General features: G+C 38.6%; 4 protein-coding genes across 4 annotated transcripts; 2 read left to right on the top strand and 2 right to left on the bottom strand.

Moving 5' to 3' along the window:
• Positions 1 to 250: 250 nt before the first annotated feature.
• LOC127808358 (uncharacterized) lies at positions 251 to 1276 on the bottom strand. Its single transcript, XM_052346869.1, has one exon. The coding sequence runs from the start codon at positions 1060 to 1062 to the stop codon at positions 466 to 468; it is 597 nt and encodes a 198-aa protein (XP_052202829.1). The 5' UTR covers positions 1063 to 1276; the 3' UTR covers positions 251 to 465.
• A 2619-nt stretch (positions 1277 to 3895) lies between these two features.
• On the top strand, positions 3896 to 6971 carry LOC127808754 (plastid-lipid-associated protein, chloroplastic). Its single transcript, XM_052347339.1, has 3 exons — positions 3896 to 4412; positions 6075 to 6267; positions 6469 to 6971. Exons 1-3 carry the CDS (start codon positions 3979 to 3981, stop codon positions 6781 to 6783), a joined length of 942 nt encoding a protein of 313 aa, XP_052203299.1. The 5' UTR covers positions 3896 to 3978; the 3' UTR covers positions 6784 to 6971.
• Positions 6972 to 7184: 213 nt separating this feature from the next.
• On the bottom strand, positions 7185 to 7947 carry LOC127808788 (probable transcription repressor OFP9). The gene has a single exon (XM_052347410.1). It carries the CDS (start codon positions 7798 to 7800, stop codon positions 7330 to 7332), a length of 471 nt encoding a protein of 156 aa, XP_052203370.1. The 5' UTR covers positions 7801 to 7947; the 3' UTR covers positions 7185 to 7329.
• Positions 7948 to 11828: 3881 nt separating this feature from the next.
• LOC127808366 (pyrophosphate--fructose 6-phosphate 1-phosphotransferase subunit beta-like) lies at positions 11829 to 19858 on the top strand. Its single transcript, XM_052346883.1, has 16 exons — positions 11829 to 12121; positions 12442 to 12603; positions 12693 to 12814; positions 13799 to 13852; positions 13991 to 14097; positions 14273 to 14378; positions 15223 to 15286; positions 16337 to 16425; positions 17354 to 17485; positions 17613 to 17783; positions 17864 to 17979; positions 18185 to 18296; positions 18537 to 18621; positions 19184 to 19228; positions 19329 to 19397; positions 19524 to 19858. Exons 1-16 carry the CDS (start codon positions 11929 to 11931, stop codon positions 19598 to 19600), a joined length of 1704 nt encoding a protein of 567 aa, XP_052202843.1. The 5' UTR covers positions 11829 to 11928; the 3' UTR covers positions 19601 to 19858.
• Positions 19859 to 21103: the final 1245 nt, after the last annotated feature.

Here is a 21103-nt window from a genome sequence, read left to right as displayed (position 1 = left end):
TGAGCCTATTGGAGGCCTCCAGTAAAAATATGGGCCACGAGGAAGGCCCGGAAGGCTCACCTTTAGGAAAAGAGACTGGTTGTATTGGGCCATGGTGGGCTTTTACTGGCCCAAACTCATATTGTTTGTCATGATTCCTGGCCATTATTAATGAATTACCTGATAACTAAATTAAATTGGACTAATGTGATAAAATTAAATATTTTGATTTAGAACATCATTTTTGGGCCTAATTTATTAGGTTAAATTAATTCAACGTGGCTTGAAAGAAATGAATATTGGGCATGGAAGAGAGGAGAACAGGCAAATTATATGCAGAATTAATAGAATACAAATATTTTATTATTTTGCATGAAAAATCAACAGGTTGACAAGCGACAACCCCACCCCAGCTGCATCCTCCACCGTCCAATGAAACGGAAGCGAATCATAGACGTACATCCCAAGAAGTGGCGATATGATATCTTAGAATAGATCGAGAATCTCGAGGATCTGACGGTTGCAAATGGGGCAAGTCCCTCGATTCAACCAAAGCTCCCTCGAACACACCCTGCAAAATGTGTGCCCACATGGTATGAACGCCGCGCCCTTTTTCCTCCCCATGCACACGCAGCACACCGAATCGCTCCCCTCCCCCGCCGCCGTTTCTCTCTCTCCCTCGCTGCCCTCCGTTTCCTCCATCAGTCTCATCAGCGACACTCTCAACGGCGTTTCCGACGCCGTTTCGCTGCTGGGCCGCCCGTTCGTGGGCCTTAATGGGCTTGCTCCTCCGTCCGAATCTTGGGCCGCCCGGAGCTCGCGCTCGGCCGCCAGCGCGGCCGCCAAGTTCATCCCCGACGCCGACCGCGTCTCCCCCGCGCAGACATCGCCCGACGCGCTCCCCGCCGGGGTCTCGACCGCATCTAATAACTCTTGTTCCCGGCCTTCCTCCGCGTCGTCTTGGACGCTTAGAGTGGTCGGCCGGAGGCCCCCCCAGGTGGCGCCGCAGCAGCCCATTCCCTTGAATCCCAGCCGCTCTTTCAGACTCCTCCGCCGCCTCTCCCCCTGATCAACGCCGTCCATTCTCTAAGCGTTGAGGCAAAAGAAAGGAAAGGAACGGAAGAGAGGTAGAGGAAACGGAGAGAGGGAGAGAATGAAATGGAATCCTTAAGCAGCCTTTTGCAGACTAAAGGTTAGGCCATTGACAGCTCCGTCATATGTGAAGAAACGGACAAAGACAAACTGGAAGAGGGTCAGGAAGAGAACAAAAAAGAAGGGGCAATGGCGACCCTTTACAGAGCTTCTTCTTGTTCCTAGATAAACTAACAAAGCTCCATAATAATGCAACTTCTTTAATTAATTAATCATTGTAAAAGTTTAGGTTTTACGTTTTATATTATATAATATTAATTGATATTTTGAAGTTAAAGATTTGGGAGCTTCGTGAAGGTGGTGGCCGGCCGGCCGTCCCTGAGTTGAAGGCGGCGCCGCGAACTAGGCGGCTCCATGTGGTGCTTCCGACGACCCGAAGCTAACCCTTCTTAGAAAATAAGATTAGTATATCATGCATAATTAAGAAAATGATTAACGGCCTGATTTGTGAACTTTAGTGGGAAGGTGGGTTCACACTTACATTGTATTATATCAACTCCTCTCATAATCAGACCCATTTTCCATTAAGTTATATATTAATAAATGAGATATGTTATCATCAACATAATCAGGTGACATTGACATTAAGTTTATATAAATCACTTCCTTAACCATTATGTAATCTTAGAATATGCTCGGATCAAGATCAAATGTTGTTATATTCTTAATTTAATTTCATCAATGATTGATTAAAATTTGTTTGTGGGGCCCACCCACTGTACCAACCGCGCAGTGAGTGTGTTTGATAAGCCCATTGGGCTCTGCGATTACTGAACTGGGGCTCAACTATAACGAGAAGCCTGTTAAGGCCCATTGAAGTCTTGTGGGCTGCCCAACACCTGTTTAACCCAAAGTTACACAGAATTAGAGGGTAATATTGGTGCATTGCTTTTTTTTGTCGTTTTAGAAATATTTAGAGCTTTTTTGTCATTTTAAAAATATTTCAAGGAGAAAAATATTAAAAATGCATTATTATTCCTCGATTACGTTAGAGACTAAAGACTAAAGCAATTTTGTCTCTACTATGCTAGTCACAGCAGTAATTTGTGTTTATATTTAGTTGAATAAATAATATAATTTATGTTTATGTATTATAAAATAAGTATTTTTTTAATTTTTATATTAAAAATTATATTTATAAAAAAGACCCTTATATTTTTATATTTACATATTTTTCTAATTTTTTGTTTCTTTTTTTTAAAAAAATATCTTCTTTTCATTTTCATTTTATATCGTGTTCGTTTCTCGTTTTCATTTCTATATAACTTAGATAAACAATGTTAATTCTTAATTATTTTTTTTTATTTTTGTATTGTTCAAATATAATTGAGATTTTAGTCTTCATGTAATTGATTTAGATAAAGTTAGATCGGGATCGATAAATTCTTAATTTAAAAATTAAAAATCAAATCGGTTATCTAGTGAACCAATTTAGTCTAATAAATTAATTTTCTTCTCTTTAATAAGAATATAAATGTACGAGCTCAATTATTTTAGTTTGAACTGTATTTAATTTTTTTATTGTTCATGCTATTAATTAAATATTTCTAGCAACTCTTTATACTTATACACGACATTTAAAACATTTCATAGCTTAAATTACAAAAAATAAATGCAGTTTGGGTAAAAAAAAATAGTTTTATTTTATTCATACAAAATTAGCATTCAAAATATCAATGAGGGGGAGAGAATTGCTTATGGAGCAAGCAAGCGACGAGGAATGGGCAGCCTCGGGGCTAATTGGGCGGCTGCCCTGCCCCAAAGGTCGTGAGCTCTGATGGCCGCTCATGTCCTAAAATGGAAATAAATAGATGCGTCAGAACATTCTAGACATTTCGCAAATCAACCGGACCAACCCAACAAACAAACTTGGCATTCACTTGCCCCTCTCGCTTCGCCCTCCTCCCTCCACCACAAACACACAGATTTCATTCGCGCCCACTGTGAAAATCCCAAACTGCCCCTTACCTTGCAATAATAAGCAGCAGTCCACACAAACTAGCATGCAGGACTCCACCTAAGATAAGAGTCGTTCATGAGATTAATAATTTAAAAACATTAATTCAAACTTCAAACCTCCTTCCTAAATGTATCAACACACATTCGCTAGTGAGGATTAATTTTGATGGACGTATTTAAAATATTTATCAATCAATCTTAAAAGCAATACATGAATCAATTTAAATAAGACATATTTTTAAATTATTAAGAAATATGACTCTACAAATATATATAACTCAATATTTTGATATTATCTCTTAGTCGTACCTTAAAATCACATCTCACACTTTAGTTATATTATTTGAGTTATAAGAATCTTAAATTATTTTACAATAAATAAATATTTATTGCTTTCTACTTGTTATTCTACTCTTCTTTATTCATTTACTAATTTTTTTGAATCCGATCAATATATTTTAATGAAAATATCATATATATATATATTTTAACTTTTATATTTAAATATTTTTTTAATATTTAATTTTTTATTATTTCAACTACATCTCCTAAATTATATAATATTGAGTTATTTAAACACACTAATAAATTTATTAAAAATAATAAATTAAGTATAATTCAAAATTGTATCATTAAATAGAATTATAAAGTAGGTCCTTTTATTATTCGCGTAGCTCCGCACGAGCCACTGGATTTAGATACAGGGGTACAATCGTCTTTTCACGTGACGACACGTCCTGACAAAGATTACGGGTTGGACTTGCTTTCTAAGCCTGGGTGGGCTCGTACTGTATATAGCGGGGGACTTGTTTTGTTTCCCTTCCCCAGTGTCAAGTTCAAAGACTCGATTTTTCTCCGTACAAATCCTTCAATCGAAGCTCGTCGAAAATGGCCGGAACACTGTCTTTCAATCAATTCTCTTTCAAGACCGTCTCGCTCTACCGGCCGCAGTCCCAATTCGGCTCAAAGCCCGCTTTTTTTCCGGCGAATTCGATCGGTACGGCCGCCGGAACGAAGGGGCTGAAGCTTTCGGTCGGCGTGAGGCCGGCGTACAGGGTGCGGGCCGCGACGGAGGACGAGTGGAAGGAGGGAACAGATGCCGCCGGCGTGGCGCTGGCGGAGGAGCAGCCGAAGCAGCCGACGGAGATCGATTTGTTAAAGAGACAGTTGGTGGATTCGTTCTACGGCACCGACCGCGGGCTGAAAGCGACGAGCGAAACTAGGGCTGAAATTGTCGAGCTCATAACGCAACTTGAAGCGAAGAATCCGACTCCGGCGCCTACAGAGGCCCTGACCCTGCTCAATGGCAAATGGATTCTTGCGTAAGTTCGCTGCCAGAAAAATTAACGTTTAATATCTTCATCAAAATTATATTCATAGCAGCTAAGTTTGTTTCGATTCTGAAATTAATTAGTTTCAACCTAATTTCTCTGACATTTCAATCACGAGTGCTATGATCATCTGAAATTTTGGTTTTCAACCCTTACAAGGTAAGAGTCCCCTAGGAAAACCTTCGTGGTTGTGAATTTGTTTAGAAAAAATTGAAGTTTTTTCTTGAGAAGTGGGTGACTTTACTTTTCACTTGCTAAAGGCTTTTTGTTAAGATTACAATAACATCAAATTTGAATTAGATTAGGTTCAATTGTTGAGTTTCCCATAACAGCTTTGATTTCAAGCCCATGCCGTGCCTACCCGTAGAGGACGGTCCATCCTGGTCCCAACTTCAGTGCAGTGATGTTTACATGGTGGAGGAATTGTTAAGTCTACTAGTACTACCCGTAGGCAGGGCCAATGACTTATATTGTTTGGCCGTCAGAAGTTATCCTCATCGGCTAAATGATATAGAAAACTGTAATGCAATAGTTGTTAACAACGAAGAGATCGGATAGGACTAGTAGCAGGATGCATGCATGTGCGGGAAACTTGAAGTGACTAGTGCATGTGTAATTGCCACAGTGGCTATGGCTATAATTGAATCATCATCCAATTTACCCTAGTGTTGTTCTTGCATATGTTTGCTGGTTCTACCTAGACATTGTAAAATACTGTACCTAAATATAGGACTTTGCTATTCTATTTTGGATTCTAGTTGGAATGTCCAGATTTGGGGTCATATTTAGGAAAATGGAGATGCCTAGAGCTCCACGTGAGATTGTGATGTGGCGGAAAGTGTGAAAGGAGAGTAAAGTACATGACTAAACCCTAAACCTTGTAGGAAGAACGAGCAGAAGAAAGTTTTAGTATTTTTTTTTTCTTAAAAGGAGAGCCAATAAGGCATTTATAGAGAATGAAAAGGAGACTAGCTTGTGGAGAAAACAACCCAAACTTGAACTCTGAACAAGGTCATTGAGAAACTTATCTAGCAAGAAAATCAATAAAATTAAAACTGTTTCTAGAAATATTAAAATTGACAATAACCATAAGAAAAAACTTTAAAGATGCGAATCCTGCATCAGATTGCTTTTTTGTAATGTGACTGGCAATTACAGTTAAAAAGTGCTGCCTCACAACGGAGTATAGCAACAGGAAAGTGAAGTTGAAATAATGTTCATTGAGATGGCACACCATGTTAGGAAACTGCAGTGTCTCTATTACTCTTAGCCAGGACAACCAGATTGCTAACAGCAGCTTCTCTATGCGTTTTAAGATCTACTGAGGAAATTAAGGTTTCTCTTTACATTTGATTCTTTAGTTGTTTCCCATTTTGTTCTATCTTCTATGTGCGTACAAGATAAGCCACTTCACATATTGGACAGGCAGATGTTCCAATTTAGAAACTTTTGGAAGTTTCAATTAGTCATCAGGATAAGTAAGGTTTAATTTCATGAACTTGTTATGCATGGTAGTTCTGTTGCGCACTTGTTAGTTTTGCCTAAGTGAGTCAAGCTGCTGTTGAAATGGCATTGAGTCAAAGGAGCTGTATTTTATCTTAAAATGTAATCTGAGCAGTACTGATACTGAATGTTTTCTGTGAGTGGATGCAGTTATACATCTTTTGTAGGTCTGTTCCCTCTGTTGTCAAGAGCACCACCACTGGTGAAGGTGGAGGAGATTTCACAGACCATCGACTCTGCAAACTTTACAGTCCAGAACTCAGTGGTGTTTGCTGGCCCACTGGCTACGACTGCTATTAGCACGAATGCCAAATTTGAAGTCCGAAGTCCTAAGCGTGTTCAGGTTCTTTTTTCTTTTTTTTTTTTTACTTTAACCTGTTCTGTTTTCCTTTTTATTAATCATGGTTATTGGTCATTTTATTTTTAAGTAATTCTGATACCCCTCCATGTTTTGGTGGTGATGGCTGTACAGCCTGTACTGGAAAGACTGGTTTTATGAGTTCAGTTATTTACTGCTTATACATGTTCTGTTGGTTGAATACAGATCAAGTTTGATGAAGGCATTATTGGCACTCCCCAGTTGACAGACTCCATTGTGTTGCCGGAAAACGTTGAATTCTTGGGACAAAAGATCGACCTCACACCTTTCAAAGGCTTAATCACCTCTGTCCAAGACACAGCTTCTTCTGTGGTGAAGACCATCTCCAGCCAGCCACCGCTGAAGTTCTCCATCTCCAACAGCAATGCAGAATCCTGGTTACTCACCACATACCTCGATGAAGAACTTCGGATCTCAAGGGGAGATGCAGGCAGTATATTTGTGCTCATCAAGGAAGGAAGCTCCCTCTTGAACTCTTAATGGCTTCTATCTCTCTATCGGGCGTGTGATGGTCTTTTGTCCCCCCCTCCCCCCCAAATCAAGAATCTTGTTTGTGATTTCATATATATGTATTTAGTTGTGTCAGATGCTGGATGGTTGTAGATATTCATATAATGCGGATTATTGGTTCTTATACCTCAATGATATTGGTTTTATCCACATCCTAACCCTTGGAGTTATTGATTTCTGATCTGTTTATTTTGCTAAATTTTCTTTTTCTGTTGTTGAAGGATCTCAAAATCTACAGATTGTTGGTAACTGCACTCATAAAGCAGCACATAAATGAAATGCAAAACTGCAACTATTTGATTGAAAACATTGCTCTCTAGCTAGAGGCTTCCAAGTCGATGCGTACCCTCCATAAACAGAAATGGCTAAAATCCACAGAAGAAATTGTGATTGGTGTCGTAAATTTTTATTGCGATTTTATGATTAGGAATGGCTAAAATCCCCCTGGATTCGTCTTATTGATGCTAATTGAACATAACTAATCAGCTAAAAACTGTGAAACTTTCATCAATTTTGTCATTTCCTATGCAAGAATAAGTTGCTGCAGACCTCATGGAATACCTCGAGTATGACACTGCGATATTCATCAGAATTCATGGAAACATAACAATTCAAGAGGCGTCTTAGGTCATTCGGCTCGTACAGCTGGTTTGCCATTATCATCTCTTCAATGGACTCTCTGAAATCTTCTCTGGGATCATAAGATGCCTTCTCCATCGCCACCATAACCACAAACTTGGAACCTTGACCCCCCCCTCTTCTCCTCCTCCTCTCTTCACACGCAGCCTCCTGCCTTTCCCTGATCATCTGGTCCAATCTCTCTTGAACCATGGCGTGCGCGAGGCTTGAGATCGGCAGAAACCTCTCAGAGTTATTCGAGCTTTCGGCTTCCTCAGAGGAAGAGACACTGAGCCTGCAGTTGCAGCACAAGGCTCTGCATCCCCTCAGTTGAAGCTTCTGCTTCTTGGGTTCTCTTGAGCCTTGCATTCTTGTGCATTGGCACTGAGCTTTGAAGCAGAGATGTGTGCAAAAAAAATCATTTATGCACAATTGGAAAGTGGGTCACATTCACCATAATTGTGTCCATAGTTTTTGAACATTTTTGATATGTAAATCAAGAGATGATGTGGGAGCAACAGGAAGATAGGAAGACAATTAAGAAACATGTCCCTTTGTTTATTGAGCTACTGATTCCCTTTAGAGTTGAGATTAGGTGTCACATGCTTCAAAGGGTGGCTAATTTTGAAAGCATGGCAATAGTTTACTGATCCAAGAGAGCAGGAAAAAGGGAAGCTTTGGTTGGCTCTTCACATGCCACAGTTCAAATATCATAATAAACTGCATGGCTATTGGTTAGAAGACACAAATGCATTTTGCTTGCAGGATTTAGACAGCAAGCAATTCTTAGAACACAAAAAGCAATACTTGAAGATCATAATCAAATGGGCAGTAAACCACTGGTTTGAACAGGGATCCGCCCACATCATTCATGTTCAAGTGCTTGTGTTTTTGGGGATCTATCAAGCTCTTTAACCTATAGCAGTACACGGAACTTCGCTTTAATTTGACACAATTATGAGAACTTTGTACTAACAATCAAAGTGGTTGTTAGGTAAGTTTATAATACAAGATAAAAGCTACATAAATAATAAAATAATTACACATCAAACCTCTGTCTCATTATTTAGAGTCGGATACCAACTTTTTTCTTTATTTAGAGTTGGCTACTAAGTTTTTCTTGATCTTCTTCAATCTCTTTTGCTAGATCATTGTTCCATACCATCCACTCCCATCACAAAAGTCTTTATTAGTTTTCTCCTCATGTGATCAAATTATTTTAATCTTATTTTTCTTATCTTCACTAAGAGTCATCGAATTATTTTAAATTTTATCCCTCTTTACATAGACACGATGCATGTTCATATGTATCTTAACATACATGTTGTAGGGTGCCCTAAAATTTCCTAACTCTTAAGCATCTTCATGATGAGTTCTTTCCTAGAAAATCTCTGAGACGATAGCCTCCCAGGCCCCCAAAGTGTCCACCCGAGACGGTCTGGCCTATCCACTTTGCATAAGTCCAAAGATACTTTTCGGGTCTATCGGACCAAATCCACCTAATAGCCCCGAAGCCCTCTTCGGGGCCACTTGAAGGCAGCCATCGAGGCCTTACCCTAAAGATGTCTCCAGGCCTTCTGGCCTCTCTAGTCATACTCCCCAAAATAGTCTTCAAACTCGACCATGGGTTCTACCTATTGTCTATAAATATTTACCTCTTACATGGACCATGGCAAACAGATCTTTTTGAAAACCATTTGGATTCAACTCTTTCTCTCTCTAAAATCCATCCTAAACCTACCCTTACCCCACTCTTTGGAACACTTGAACACTTACATGCTACATGCATTGGACATTCATATGCATACTCTTGGACATACATCTTAGACTATTGTTTGACTTAGGCATCGAAGGGTCCACGTGGAGGAGTCTCCCTCATGTTTTTCTGACATATTTTGTGCTTGTAGGTTAAGCTAAAGTCATGCTCGATCCCTGAAAGGCTCACCTTCCCAAAGACTTATCGAGTCCCTCATCCGTTGCTGCCCTGAAGGCTTTTCCAGACGCACAATTCTGAAGGCCTCGAAAGATTCCTCATCCAAGTTCCCGCACATCCAACCTTCTAAGATTATGGCTCCGACCCAATCCAGATTCGATTGACCTTACCAACATCTCGGACCCTCTGCGTCAGTGAAAAATTCTACTTTAACCAATTTCAATATAAATAAATTTAATTATTATAGTTTGACAATAGCAATACCTATCTTACTAGCGCTCATATTTTACATGTACTAGTGGCTTCCTATGCAAGATTTTAACATCTTAAATCTATGGTTGGGCTGAATCAATGATGCTGATAACCACAATTAAAAGGCTACCCACTTAGATAAATGAGGCTTGTCTGTTGTTTAGGGATGAAGCATGGTTTATTATTCCTCTGGTTGTGGCTTTTTCTTTCTGGGTTCTGAATGTTATTGGGTAAACTGAAAGAGTCTCTTTTCTTTAGATTTAATTAGCTTGTAAGAAGCACAATTTGAACGGTTCAACTAATCAAATGATGGAGAAGATCCAGCACAAGATTTCACAGCTGGTGAGAATATCCCTAAGCTTTACAGATTCATTCTGTGTACACACAGAGAGCAAAGAAAGATTATTATAAAAGAGAAGGCTGCTGAAGAACAAGGTGTTAGGCAAGTGGATAACTGATCTATCTAATCTTAATTAATATGGGGGAGAATATGATTACCATTCTTTTAATCTTGCTTTAACATAGCTTGTCATGCAAACATGTGGCTGTAATGATCACCTAACCTAACCTAACCTAACCTAACCTACAAACATTAATAAACCTCTTCTTGTGATGATCATTAGAATTTTCAGCCTCTAAGAGGAAGACACAGTTTTATGTGGCCTTTTGTTGCTTTAAATTTGGTTGTTTGTTGCAGTTACTGATTCTAGTTGGAGGTTGGAGAATTTAAGTTTACAAAATGGAAATTATCTCACCTCTCTTGCCTAAATAACAATAAAATTGTTCAATTTCTTACTTGCAAATATCACATTTCAAGTTTTAAGATCATGAGTTTAATTTTCAATCGCACAAGTACATATAGTTTTAATATGAGATATTTGAACCTCTCAACAAACTAATATTCATACACTTATGTAAATTATTCCGTCCATATAAATTAGACAAAACTTCACCACGTGACAAGCAAAGCTTGATAGTAATCACAAGATGCATCTACAAAAATCCTACCACATAAGATGATAGGTGGAGCACCGTATCAACAGGACCGGACCGGCTCAAGGGCTTAGAGGGTCCTAAGCCATCACTAATTTAGGGGCTCTAACCCTTTAATGAAAAATTAAAAATTTATTAATTTTATTTTAATAATAAAATTAAAATAATTATTTATTAAGCTGAAGAGGTTGGGGCCCTAGGCAATTGCCTCACCAATCTACCCCTTCAACCGACCCTGCGTATCAATCAAACATATGTTGCAGTGGGCTATATAAATCCTACCATACATTATGGAAGACTTGATTCCCCAAGATCTAACTAAAAAATAACAAATACATTACGTCAACGAGACACGAGACTTGAACCTACACTACAAAACCCAAAGTCTGTAGTAAGGACCACTTGAACATTTCATATCAAATCTACTACTCACCCAAGAATACAACAAACAAAAAGCATTGTGATTTTTCTAGAATTATTTATAATAATAAAAAAAAAATACATAGCAAAATAAAAATAAAATAAAAAGGACAACAATTATTTTTATAAAAAGTACTACATAAAATGACAATATGTCAGAGATTTTTTGAATTTTTAAATTTTAAAAAATGAATATTACCGAATTACGTTATTATGTAAAATATAAAATTTTCATATTTATATAAAATTAATTAATTAGGACAATGAAATGGCATAGCAATTCAACTGCCAACTTAAATCAAATTGGACTTTTAGGTACACCCACTGGCAGCAGCCTTCCACGATGCCTTTTCCATCTGACCCAACACTAAGCAAGGCCCATTCTACAGTAGGCCGTGGAATTGGGCCTCCAGTCTAAAACTGTGGGCCGACCCACAAAGCCAACTCACTAGACAAGGCCCAAAAATATTTTTTATTTAAATAAAAAATATAACAGGAGCCACTTCATTTATTCATGCACACGGTTGCACTCTCACGCTCACGCCTACCCTGCGCCCGCACTCACCTATATATGGAAGCTGGCAAGTTTGGTGACATCCGATTACATATGATTTGGTGCTTCTCGCACCATCATCTTATGCTGAACCTCCCATCAAAGCTAAATCACTGCCGTTCGCCTGCGTCAATTGGTTTGATCCGTACATCCATTCCCGCAATTCCTAAGGTGCCCTTTGCCCAACCACCTGATTCTCTCGGAGATTCCGAGGGCTTTTTTGCCATAACGGAGTTTTCTAGACTTCATAAGCGGTGGTGAGAGATAGAAACCGAGGAAGAAAGCAGCAGGTTTTGAAAAAGGTCTCTGAAACGTCTGGTTTTGCTCTCTGTTTCGATACGTTTCCATGGTTTATCAATTGTTTGCCAACGGTGACTACGCCGCCGCCAAGTCGACGGCACCTGTCACCGGACGGGTCGCCGCGGTCTACAGCGAGATTCAGAACAGCCGCCTTCACCACGTTCTTCCTCTTCCTTCCGTCCTAAGAAAGCCCTTCATGATCGTCGACGGCCCCGCTAGCCCCGCCGCCGGCAGTCCAGGTCATGTCCGTCTCCACATGCATAATTACTATAGACATACATAATCTATGTTATCTGTATAATTATTGGACAGCATATTCTTTTTGGAACTGTATGGAAGTGCAAAAATTGAATCTTTCGCGGACTGCTGTCACACGACTACTTCGGTTAGTTAGGTTAAACTTGAAGTACAGATGAGCGCGGATGTTCGTGGATTTGACTGATGAGAGTATTGTCGATCTCCGAAACCGTTGTGCTTTTAAGTTTGACGAGTTTGCTCAATCTCGGAGATTCGATCAAAGAGAGGATTAGGGGTTTTGATTTGTGAGGTGTTGTTGCAGATGAAATCGCGAAGCTCTTTCCTTGCCTGTTTGGGCAACCTTCGGCTGCGTTGGTGCCGGCCGACTTGGGCGAGTTCCCCTCCGGTCAGAGCTTGAAGGTCGGAGTGGTTTTGTCTGGAGGCCAAGCCCCGGGAGGGCACAATGTGATTTCTGGAATTTTTGGTGAGTGCTTGATTCTTGGATGGGCTGTACTCAAATCATATTTGATTTGACGTTAACTCTCTGTTTGGGTGCATGTTTTTCTCTGGTAGATTATTTGCAGGAGCATTGCAAAGGAAGCACATTATATGGGTTCAAGGGTGGACCGGCTGGGATCATGAAGTGCAAATATGTGGTGTTGACTCCTGAGTACATTTACCCATATAGAAATCAGGTCAGTATTACTTGCCTTAAAGTTCTATACTTATATAGTAAGTTAATGGATTTTTCTATGATCATGTGAAATAACATGTATTAGTTATTAGCTCAAAATAACGGGTCCTGTTTGGTACTATTTTGGACCTAATGTCCAGCCATAGATATCTACAAAGCCTGTAGATGCAATTTGCAAGTAAAGAAGTGATGTGTCAGCCAAGCCGTCAGGACTTCCTATGAAGCTATACGTGCAGCATAGAACTAATGGTTATATATTCAGCAATTTCTTTCTGCCAGTTTTATAGTCCAGTTCCACGAGTTAACCTGTAAGTCTGTTGTCATTTAGGTAGCAGTTGGGTATGTGTTTTTGGAGATGAGATGGGTTTTTTTTTTTTTAAATCTAGAACTACAAATCTTCATTTTTGAACTCTGTTTGATTATCAAAAATAAGATAATGAACTTAGGAACAGATATCAAACAATTAATTTTTGTAATTGCATGAATGGTTATGAATTCTAAGAGAGTACGGAGAGGAATAAAGTCATAAACATTTATATGTAGATATCAGTATTTTGGTAACTGTGCTCCATGAAATTCATGTTAGGGACAAAAGTTGTTCAAAAAATGACAATTAACATGCTTACAGCAACAAATCCAAGGCATTCCTGCCATACTGCCTGTACAACATCATGCAGAGTTCGCATATAGTCATAAAAATTGGAAGCCAACTGTAGCATGGTCGATTTACTTAGGATCTCAGAGCAATCACTGCAATGTGTTGGCAATCCTGCTGTTGTGGGGCTTTCACGGTTGTTCTCTTGTCTCTATTTACCAGGGGAAATTATCTGTGTTTTCTAAATGAGATATCTTCTGTTTGGAGAAAAAATTAAATAAAAGTTCACTGTACGGTCATGAGTGTGAGCGGAGATGTGGTGAGTAATGGCCTCCTATCAAACCAATACGAGGGCCAATGTCTTATCCTGTTGTAAATCTTTCATTTCAGGGTGGATTTGATATGATCTGCAGTGGAAGAGACAAGATTGAAACTCCAGCACAGGTAATAATATTCTAGTGGTTTCTCAAGTAATTGACTGAATTATATATAACTGCACCTTCAATTTCAACCAAAACAGATCTAAAATCTTAGATTTGATTCTTCATGGTAGTTATTGAGTTTGCGTGGATATGATTTTAGTTTAAGCAAGCTGAAGAAACAGCTTTGAAGCTTGATTTGGACGGGCTTGTTGTGATTGGTGGAGATGACTCAAACACAAATGCTTGCCTCCTTGCTGAAAACTTTAGGTGAACTATAAATTTTTCATAAAGAATATACCATTTACTATTGCATTTTCTTTTGGACAAGACTTTTTTTTTTTTTTTTCTTACCTTGATTCTAAAAAATTGGCAGTGTCTTAGTGATTATACAATTCTGTAAGCCATCCTGTTGTGATGTTATTTGTTGCGTTATGCTATTCAGGAGTAAGAACATGAAAACTCAGGTGATTGGGTGTCCAAAGACAATTGATGGTGACTTAAAATGCAAAGAGGTTCCTGCAAGTTTTGGATTTGATACTGCTTGCAAGGTGAATCTAACACTGTCATCCAACCAATTGCATTTTTTATTTTATATGCTTAAACATTTCGTTTATGTATGTATTTGCTTTAACATTTCGTTTATGTGTTAATTTTCTCCAATTCAGATAGCCAAAACTTTTTTCTTGTGTTTCTGAACAATAACTGATATCTTAAAGTAATTTATTTGGATGTCTCCTTTTTTCATCTCTATGACAAGTGAATCATTGTTGAAATTCACCCTAAATCTGGGAACTTTTTTGCCCTTTTTGCTGAATTGAGATCAATTAGTAGAAGACAGAAGTACAATTTCACCATCACAAGACAGACCACACTCTTAAAACAATGAAGAAACCTTTGAGCGAAACAAAATCAACACTATCCCAAGGAAAAATAAGTAGAGTAAAGGAAAAAATAATAAAATTATCTAACAGCCAGCACTAGGCTGATCAAAAGCCACGAGTTTTCATCACACACTGAGGTAATTCTTTTTCTCCATCTGATTACTAAAAATCTAGTATCTGAGACCCTCACCTAGCTAATCCTATCTGCCACAAGGTTAGCTAATCTTTGTATATATGCAAAACACCCATTTCTTTTAATTGTTGTTCTTTGAATGAATGTGTAAGAATGAGAGATGATCTATTGTGGAAGGGTAGGTTTTCACAAGGGAACAACATCTTCCTTGTATAAATCCATTATTCTATTTTGCTTCAAAATTTGGTAGTGGGCACGCCTGGATTCTCTTGCATTTTAATGGATCATTAGTGTGAGCTCCAGACTGATCATCATTGTCATTAGTGATTGTGGCAATCTATGAAAAATGATCATTTGCTTGTGTTCCTGATTTTGCAGATATATGCAGAAATGATAGGAAATGTTATGGTAGATGCTCGCTCAACTGGAAAGTACTATCACTGTAAGTATACAGGCATTGGATTTGAATTAACTGGACACTTCTAGTTTCTACAAGTTGTGTTCCTTTGTCACTACTGCAATCTTTTGAACCTCTGCTTACTGCATGATGTAGAGACAGCATATAAGTTTTTTGTTGTTTTTTAATTCCACCATCATCCATGTTTGGTAGATTCCCATGTAGATTCGTCCCAATTTCCATGTGAATGTTCACAATGTTCTGTAGCAACATAAAAGTGTTGATTTACACTAGTAATTGGAGAAGCTTCAGTATCTCCTCCACATGTTCTAACATGTGTTTCTGCTCTATGATACATTGTTTTAATAACTTGTATGAAGCAATTTGGACTCCTTTCTTGTCTAAGTCCCACTTAACACTTCTCTAGGGACTTCATTATAAGTTATTTCTAAATCTATAAACCCCATATGTAAATCCATTTGTGTCTCTCTTTATGTTTCCATTAGGCACCTCGCCAGTGTATTGCTTTCATTATTGGCCTCCTAGGTATAAACCAAATTGGATTTCTGACATCTTAGTTTCTCTTCTTTACTTTTGCTCACCATCCAAAGTTTTCATAGTGTGACTCATTAGGGTTATTCCTCTATAATTTCTTCAACTACAAACATCTCCTTCATTCTTGTATCATTAAAGTGCTCTTCCTCTACTCATGCATTTCCCTTTTCTCTCATGCATTTTCATGCTTATATTGGGATAGACAGCATATAAGAATAATCTGATTTTTAAAAAAAATCACCATCTGTTCTGTTCTTGTCTTTGTATTGCTTTCAACATTAAGATATCTTCTCTGCACTGGAAGTTGTTAATCTATGTCACGGTGAAACCTTCTTAACCAATCCTATTTCCTGGTTTCTCATTATTGCCATCCATGCTTTCTAACCTTTTAAACCCTTCCTCCTATTTTTCCTTTCTTGTACAACCAGTCCTATATTTCAAATCTTCATGCAGTTCATGACATGAACATACAAGTTTTGACTCTTGATGTTTTGACAGTATATTTAATTCTATCTCATGGTTTCTCATTAATGTTTACAGTTGTACGGTTGATGGGGCGTGCTGCTTCACACATTACATTGGAGTGTGCTTTACAAACTCATCCAAATGTTACTCTTGTTGGAGAGGAGGTACTTCCTTATGTACTCATTATGCCATTTCCAAATTCACCTCATCTAGCTGCAAGTTTTTATGGAATATAACTTAAATCATATATATTGGACTCCCCCCAATCCCCCCCCCCCCCCCCCCCCCCCAAAAAAAAAAAAAAAAAAAATCCAAACAATTTTCAAGAGGTTTGGAGATTTTATTTATTTTTTCGTTCAGCAGGTCCTATGAGTTATTTTCACATAAATTATAAGTTCACCAGCTTTCCACAGGCTGTAGTCTCTCCTTTAGCATGCTGTTGAAGCTTTTCATGAGGTTTAAAGATCTTGTGTTTCTAACTTCTCCCAAGGATTCGGGCTACTTGTCCAGAAGAGAAGTCAAGTTAGAAACTCTGTTATTTCCATGCGTAGTGGTTAGGGGTCAAGTATGCATGATCCACTAGCTAGGGGACCCTGTAGGGCCTCTGATAATAAGAATACAGGTGACATCTCACACAGGGATGTGAATGTGTTTCCATGAAGATGGCTTGGGTTTGGAGAAGAAACTTGCACAAGAAACAGTAGAATTGAGTGTGCAATAGACTAGAGCAAACAAGGAATAATGCCCCTTTAGTGGTCCTGGAATATAGGCATCAGTAGCATTCTTCTAATTAGGATTTACTCAGCATAATCGGGGTTTTGTAAAATTATGTGCCTTTGTGTCTTGGTAGCCACTACCTTGTATGTATGTTCAGTGGTTAAGATGTCTTATTGAAGTCCACCTACTAATTGAATTGAACTGACCTTGCCATCTCAACATTGTAGAGACTTAGGGATCTGCATTCACTTGTCAGCAATATTTGGTGTATAAATGAAGTTAGACTTAATGAATTTTAAAGCAGTTATGGTCTGCAGTAACTCATTGATGTGAAAAAGTGTCCTTATTGTGTTGAAAACATTTACCTTGCTGCAGGTTGCTTTAAAGAAGCAGACATTAAAAAGTGTAACAGACTATGTTGTGGATGTGATATGCAAACGTGCAGAACTGGGTTTTAACTATGGTGTGATACTTTTACCGGAAGGTCTCATTGATTTTATTCCTGAGGTAAGATTGTGAATCATGAGATTTACTAGTTTTCTATATCTCTGATAACATGCTGCTATGTATTCATGCTTGCATTATGTTACTGTTGACCAATATATTGGTTTTGTAATGGTGCATTGCATTACAGGTCCAGCAGCTTATTGCAGAACTTAATGAAATTTTGGCCAATGAAGTTGTAGATGAGGCTGGTCTTTGGAAAATGAAACTAAAACGGCAATCTCTGCAACTTTTTGAATTTTTACCCCCAACAATTCAGGAACAACTGATGCTTGAGAGAGATCCACATGGGAATGTGCAGGTGCTTGTACTCATCAATTGTTCTCTGAATTATTTACTTTGCATTCTTCAGGCAATATTGTTATGATTGTTTTGGTCCAGGTTGCAAAAATAGAGACAGAGAAAATGCTTATCCAAATGGTCGAAACTGAGCTGGAGCAGAGGAAGGAGAGGGGTGCATATAAAGGCCAATTCAAAGGGCAGTCCCACTTCTTCGGGTACCATAATGTCTGCCCTACACCATCTATTCCTTTGTGATTTTGTGTCCATGACATGCTGCTTATGGTTATAAAACAATATTTGGCTTGAGGATTATTGTGAAACTCCATGCATAGATTAATTTGTGTTTGCTGAGAAAGCATTTTTTGGAGAAAGAACCCTCTATCTGATCCTTATTTTGGCATTGATATTTTCACTATGCAGTTATGAAGGGAGGTGTGGTTTGCCATCAAACTTTGATGCTGCATATTGTTATGCATTGGGGTATGCTTCTGGAGCACTCCTTCAAAGTGGAAAAACTGGGCTGATATCATCGGTTTGTGCTTCCTTCTCTACATCCTTATTGATGCTTTTCAAATTTATTTCTCCTAAATATATTTCTGTACGTTCGTGCCCTCAGTCACTTTTATCTTTCAAAAAAAGGAACAACTCTATATCAATTATCTATAGTGCTATTAGAACCGATAGGTTGTATTGTTCTCTTGAACGCCAAAGATTATCATTGCTCAGTGATTCTGTAGCATGCATATTTTCCCCCTTTCAAATGTGATTCCAGGTAGGGAATCTGGCTGCTCCTGTTGAAGAATGGACTGTAGGCGGAACAGCATTGACTTCATTAATGGACGTGGAGAGGAGGCATGGTATTGTCTTCCCTCTGGTCGTTATGTTCTCATCATACCTTGCATAGAACTTGTTGCATGCTATGTTGCTTCCATTATAACTGTCTTTCTTGCTCCCACTCATTTATTTGTGGGTGGGTTTGTGTGTGTGTGTTTTGGGGGGGGGGGGGTTGAAGAGAAGAGGTCATAGGATTCTCATAGTTCTTTTCTCTCTAAGGTAAACTTATCTATCATCACATAGATAACATGTAGTGCTTTTTACTGCAATTTGACTAAACAAAGGTTTGCTCCTTTTTAGCTAGAAGGTCATGGATTGGGGTTGTGGAGGCAACCTCTTTGCCAAGCAAGGGTAAGGCCACGCATACAAAGATGGCCCTCCCCCGACCCTTGCAAAGCGTGGAAATTTGTGCCTGGGTTGCCCTTTGTAGTGTCTATTAAGAGTGAAATTGATAGTTTAATGTCTGGACTGTTGCTTCAAACCATTGGAAATCTGGATTTCTTTAACAGAATTTTCACAATCCAGTGGGAACTTTCTTCTTTGTTATTTTGTCTCAAATATTTAATCCCTCGTCCATGTTTTCAGGTAAGTTTAAGCCTGTGATAAAGAAAGCTATGGTCGAGCTTGAAGGTATGAATTATTTTGGCTCTCTTGAAAATGCAATTTGTTTTCTTCTCCCTTTTTGTTTCCGTTTACCAACTAGAATTGATTGAAATTATAAATTATTCAGGTGCACCATTCAAGAAATTTGCATCCTCTCGGGAAGAATGGGCCATTAACAATCGATACATCAGTCCTGGTATGCTCTATGCTCTCTACCTCTCACTTCCGGCACACTTCCCTTTGTTCACTTCGGCACACTTTTAGCAACTTGTGTTCCAGATGCCTTTGGAAATCTCATGTTCTCTTAATCTTTGGATTGCAGGCCCCATTCAATTTGTTGGCCCCATAGCTGATAAAGTTAATCACACCCTACTATTGGAATTCGGAGTAGAGGCTTAGAGATGTTAGCATGCAGTTTCACATTTCCCCAGGGTATATATATAGTATCACAACCCAAGTTTTGCTTCCTTTGAGAGCTTTCCAATAATGCCCTTTCCATGTTTATTCCTTGTATTTTCCTGCTCTACTCCTAGTTTTAGGCTGTCTTGGAAAAATGTTCACTGAATTTTTTTTGTTCCGTCTTCATTTCCCAATGTTGAAAATAATCTCAGAAAAGAGTGTTAATTGCTAGAGGGATCTGCCTAAGTTTCTGCTTAATTTTGTCTTTGTTACATAAATATCACTGAGCAAATATCCACTGCTTCGTCTCATTCCTTCCCTTTACCCCTCCATTGGAATTATTATGACTGCTTTTTCTCTGCCTCTTGATCTAGAAAGAACAAGAAGAAAACACTCTGTTGATATAATCAACAATTTAGTTAGATGCAGGGTTGATGTTTGGTGAGTTATGAATCATTCCATTTCTTGAAATTGTTTCTTGCCAGTGGCATCATTTTACTTGTGCCCTGTAAATCAACACCAACCACATGGAATGTTTTGTTGCTGATCAATAAAAGCAGAGCAAGCTAGCTACTAACGGCCAAGCAGACAGTACTTTGCACAGAAACCAACCAAAGATAAAGGTTCCCCACACTGATATACAAACAACTCTCTGACAAGTGATTGTAGTTCCAAAGTCACATGCGCTGCTGATTTGGCCTTGTCCGAAAGGATGGTTCATGGCATCACAAGCAATTACCATTGCAAGGTCATCTCTTGCTAGCCTTCTCTCGTATGAATAGGCGGAACAGTGTTGCATTAACCAACCCACATCCACTCTTGCCTTTCCTTCCTTACCTTTGGGTCTTCTTGGTAGTTTATCATAAACTTATTTCAAATTTAAGGGTGAATAAATTAATGATATTACTAGAACCTAGCAAGAGATATTGTCAATCCTTGGAATGGTATCTAAGTACAGCAGAAGGCAAAAGAAGAATGCTGCCAAGCATAAGATGGTGGGGTGAATGATGAAATTGGAGTTTGAGTTTACTCTTACACATAGGACAGACTCCTCCAAAGATAATGAAAAGAGGGAATCAGGACTGCATTTAGGAACCAAATTGAGATCCTGAAAATGGGGTGGAAAATCAACAGTAAGAAGCCACGGTTGCCATCTTTCATTGAAAGTGAAAATGACCACCCTTCTTGATTGCCCAAAAGGAGCATATTAAAAGGGTAGGTAAGCGTCACATCCTAACAACCAAATAGAGCAAACTTACAGCCTACCTTCCCAACTTCACTAAACTATTACTTGTAAGGAATAGCAACAAATTTCCAAAGAATCCTTTTCCAATTTTTAAGGCAGGACACAGAGCATCAAAATTCACTTCAACCGAGGATATATACATATATATAAAGAAAGGGGGGAGGGATAGAGGTCAACCCAAATTAATTAGGCCTAGAAGAGTAGCCCCAGTCCCAGTGTTTTTGTTTCCAATAGCAAAGTTGTGGGGATTTATGAGA

This window comes from Diospyros lotus, chromosome 8 (assembly GCF_014633365.1).
Source record: "Diospyros lotus cultivar Yz01 chromosome 8, ASM1463336v1, whole genome shotgun sequence".
Taxonomy (NCBI): Eukaryota; Viridiplantae; Streptophyta; class Magnoliopsida; order Ericales; family Ebenaceae; genus Diospyros; species Diospyros lotus.
Note: the sequence above shows the minus strand (reverse complement) of the source record. Positions and strands in the feature narration are given on the sequence as shown.

Bases quoted from the DNA above. Each gene is read 5' to 3' on its own strand.
- LOC127808358 (XM_052346869.1), bottom strand. From the start codon at position 1,062: ATGGACGGCGTTGATCAGGGGGAGAGGCGGCGGAGGAGTCTGAAAGAG.
- LOC127808754 (XM_052347339.1), top strand. From the start codon at position 3,979: ATGGCCGGAACACTGTCTTTCAATCAATTCTCTTTCAAGACCGTCTCG. The intron at 4,413-6,074 runs GTAAGTTCGCTG...GAGTGGATGCAG, and splicing joins AATGGCAAATGGATTCTTGC to TTATACATCTTTTGTAGGTC. The intron at 6,268-6,468 runs GTTCTTTTTTCT...GGTTGAATACAG, and splicing joins GAAGTCCTAAGCGTGTTCAG to ATCAAGTTTGATGAAGGCAT.
- LOC127808788 (XM_052347410.1), bottom strand. From the start codon at position 7,800: ATGCAAGGCTCAAGAGAACCCAAGAAGCAGAAGCTTCAACTGAGGGGA.
- LOC127808366 (XM_052346883.1), top strand. From the start codon at position 11,929: ATGGTTTATCAATTGTTTGCCAACGGTGACTACGCCGCCGCCAAGTCG. The intron at 14,379-15,222 runs GTGAATCTAACA...CTGATTTTGCAG, and splicing joins GATTTGATACTGCTTGCAAG to ATATATGCAGAAATGATAGG. The intron at 19,398-19,523 runs GTATGCTCTATG...TTTGGATTGCAG, and splicing joins CAATCGATACATCAGTCCTG to GCCCCATTCAATTTGTTGGC.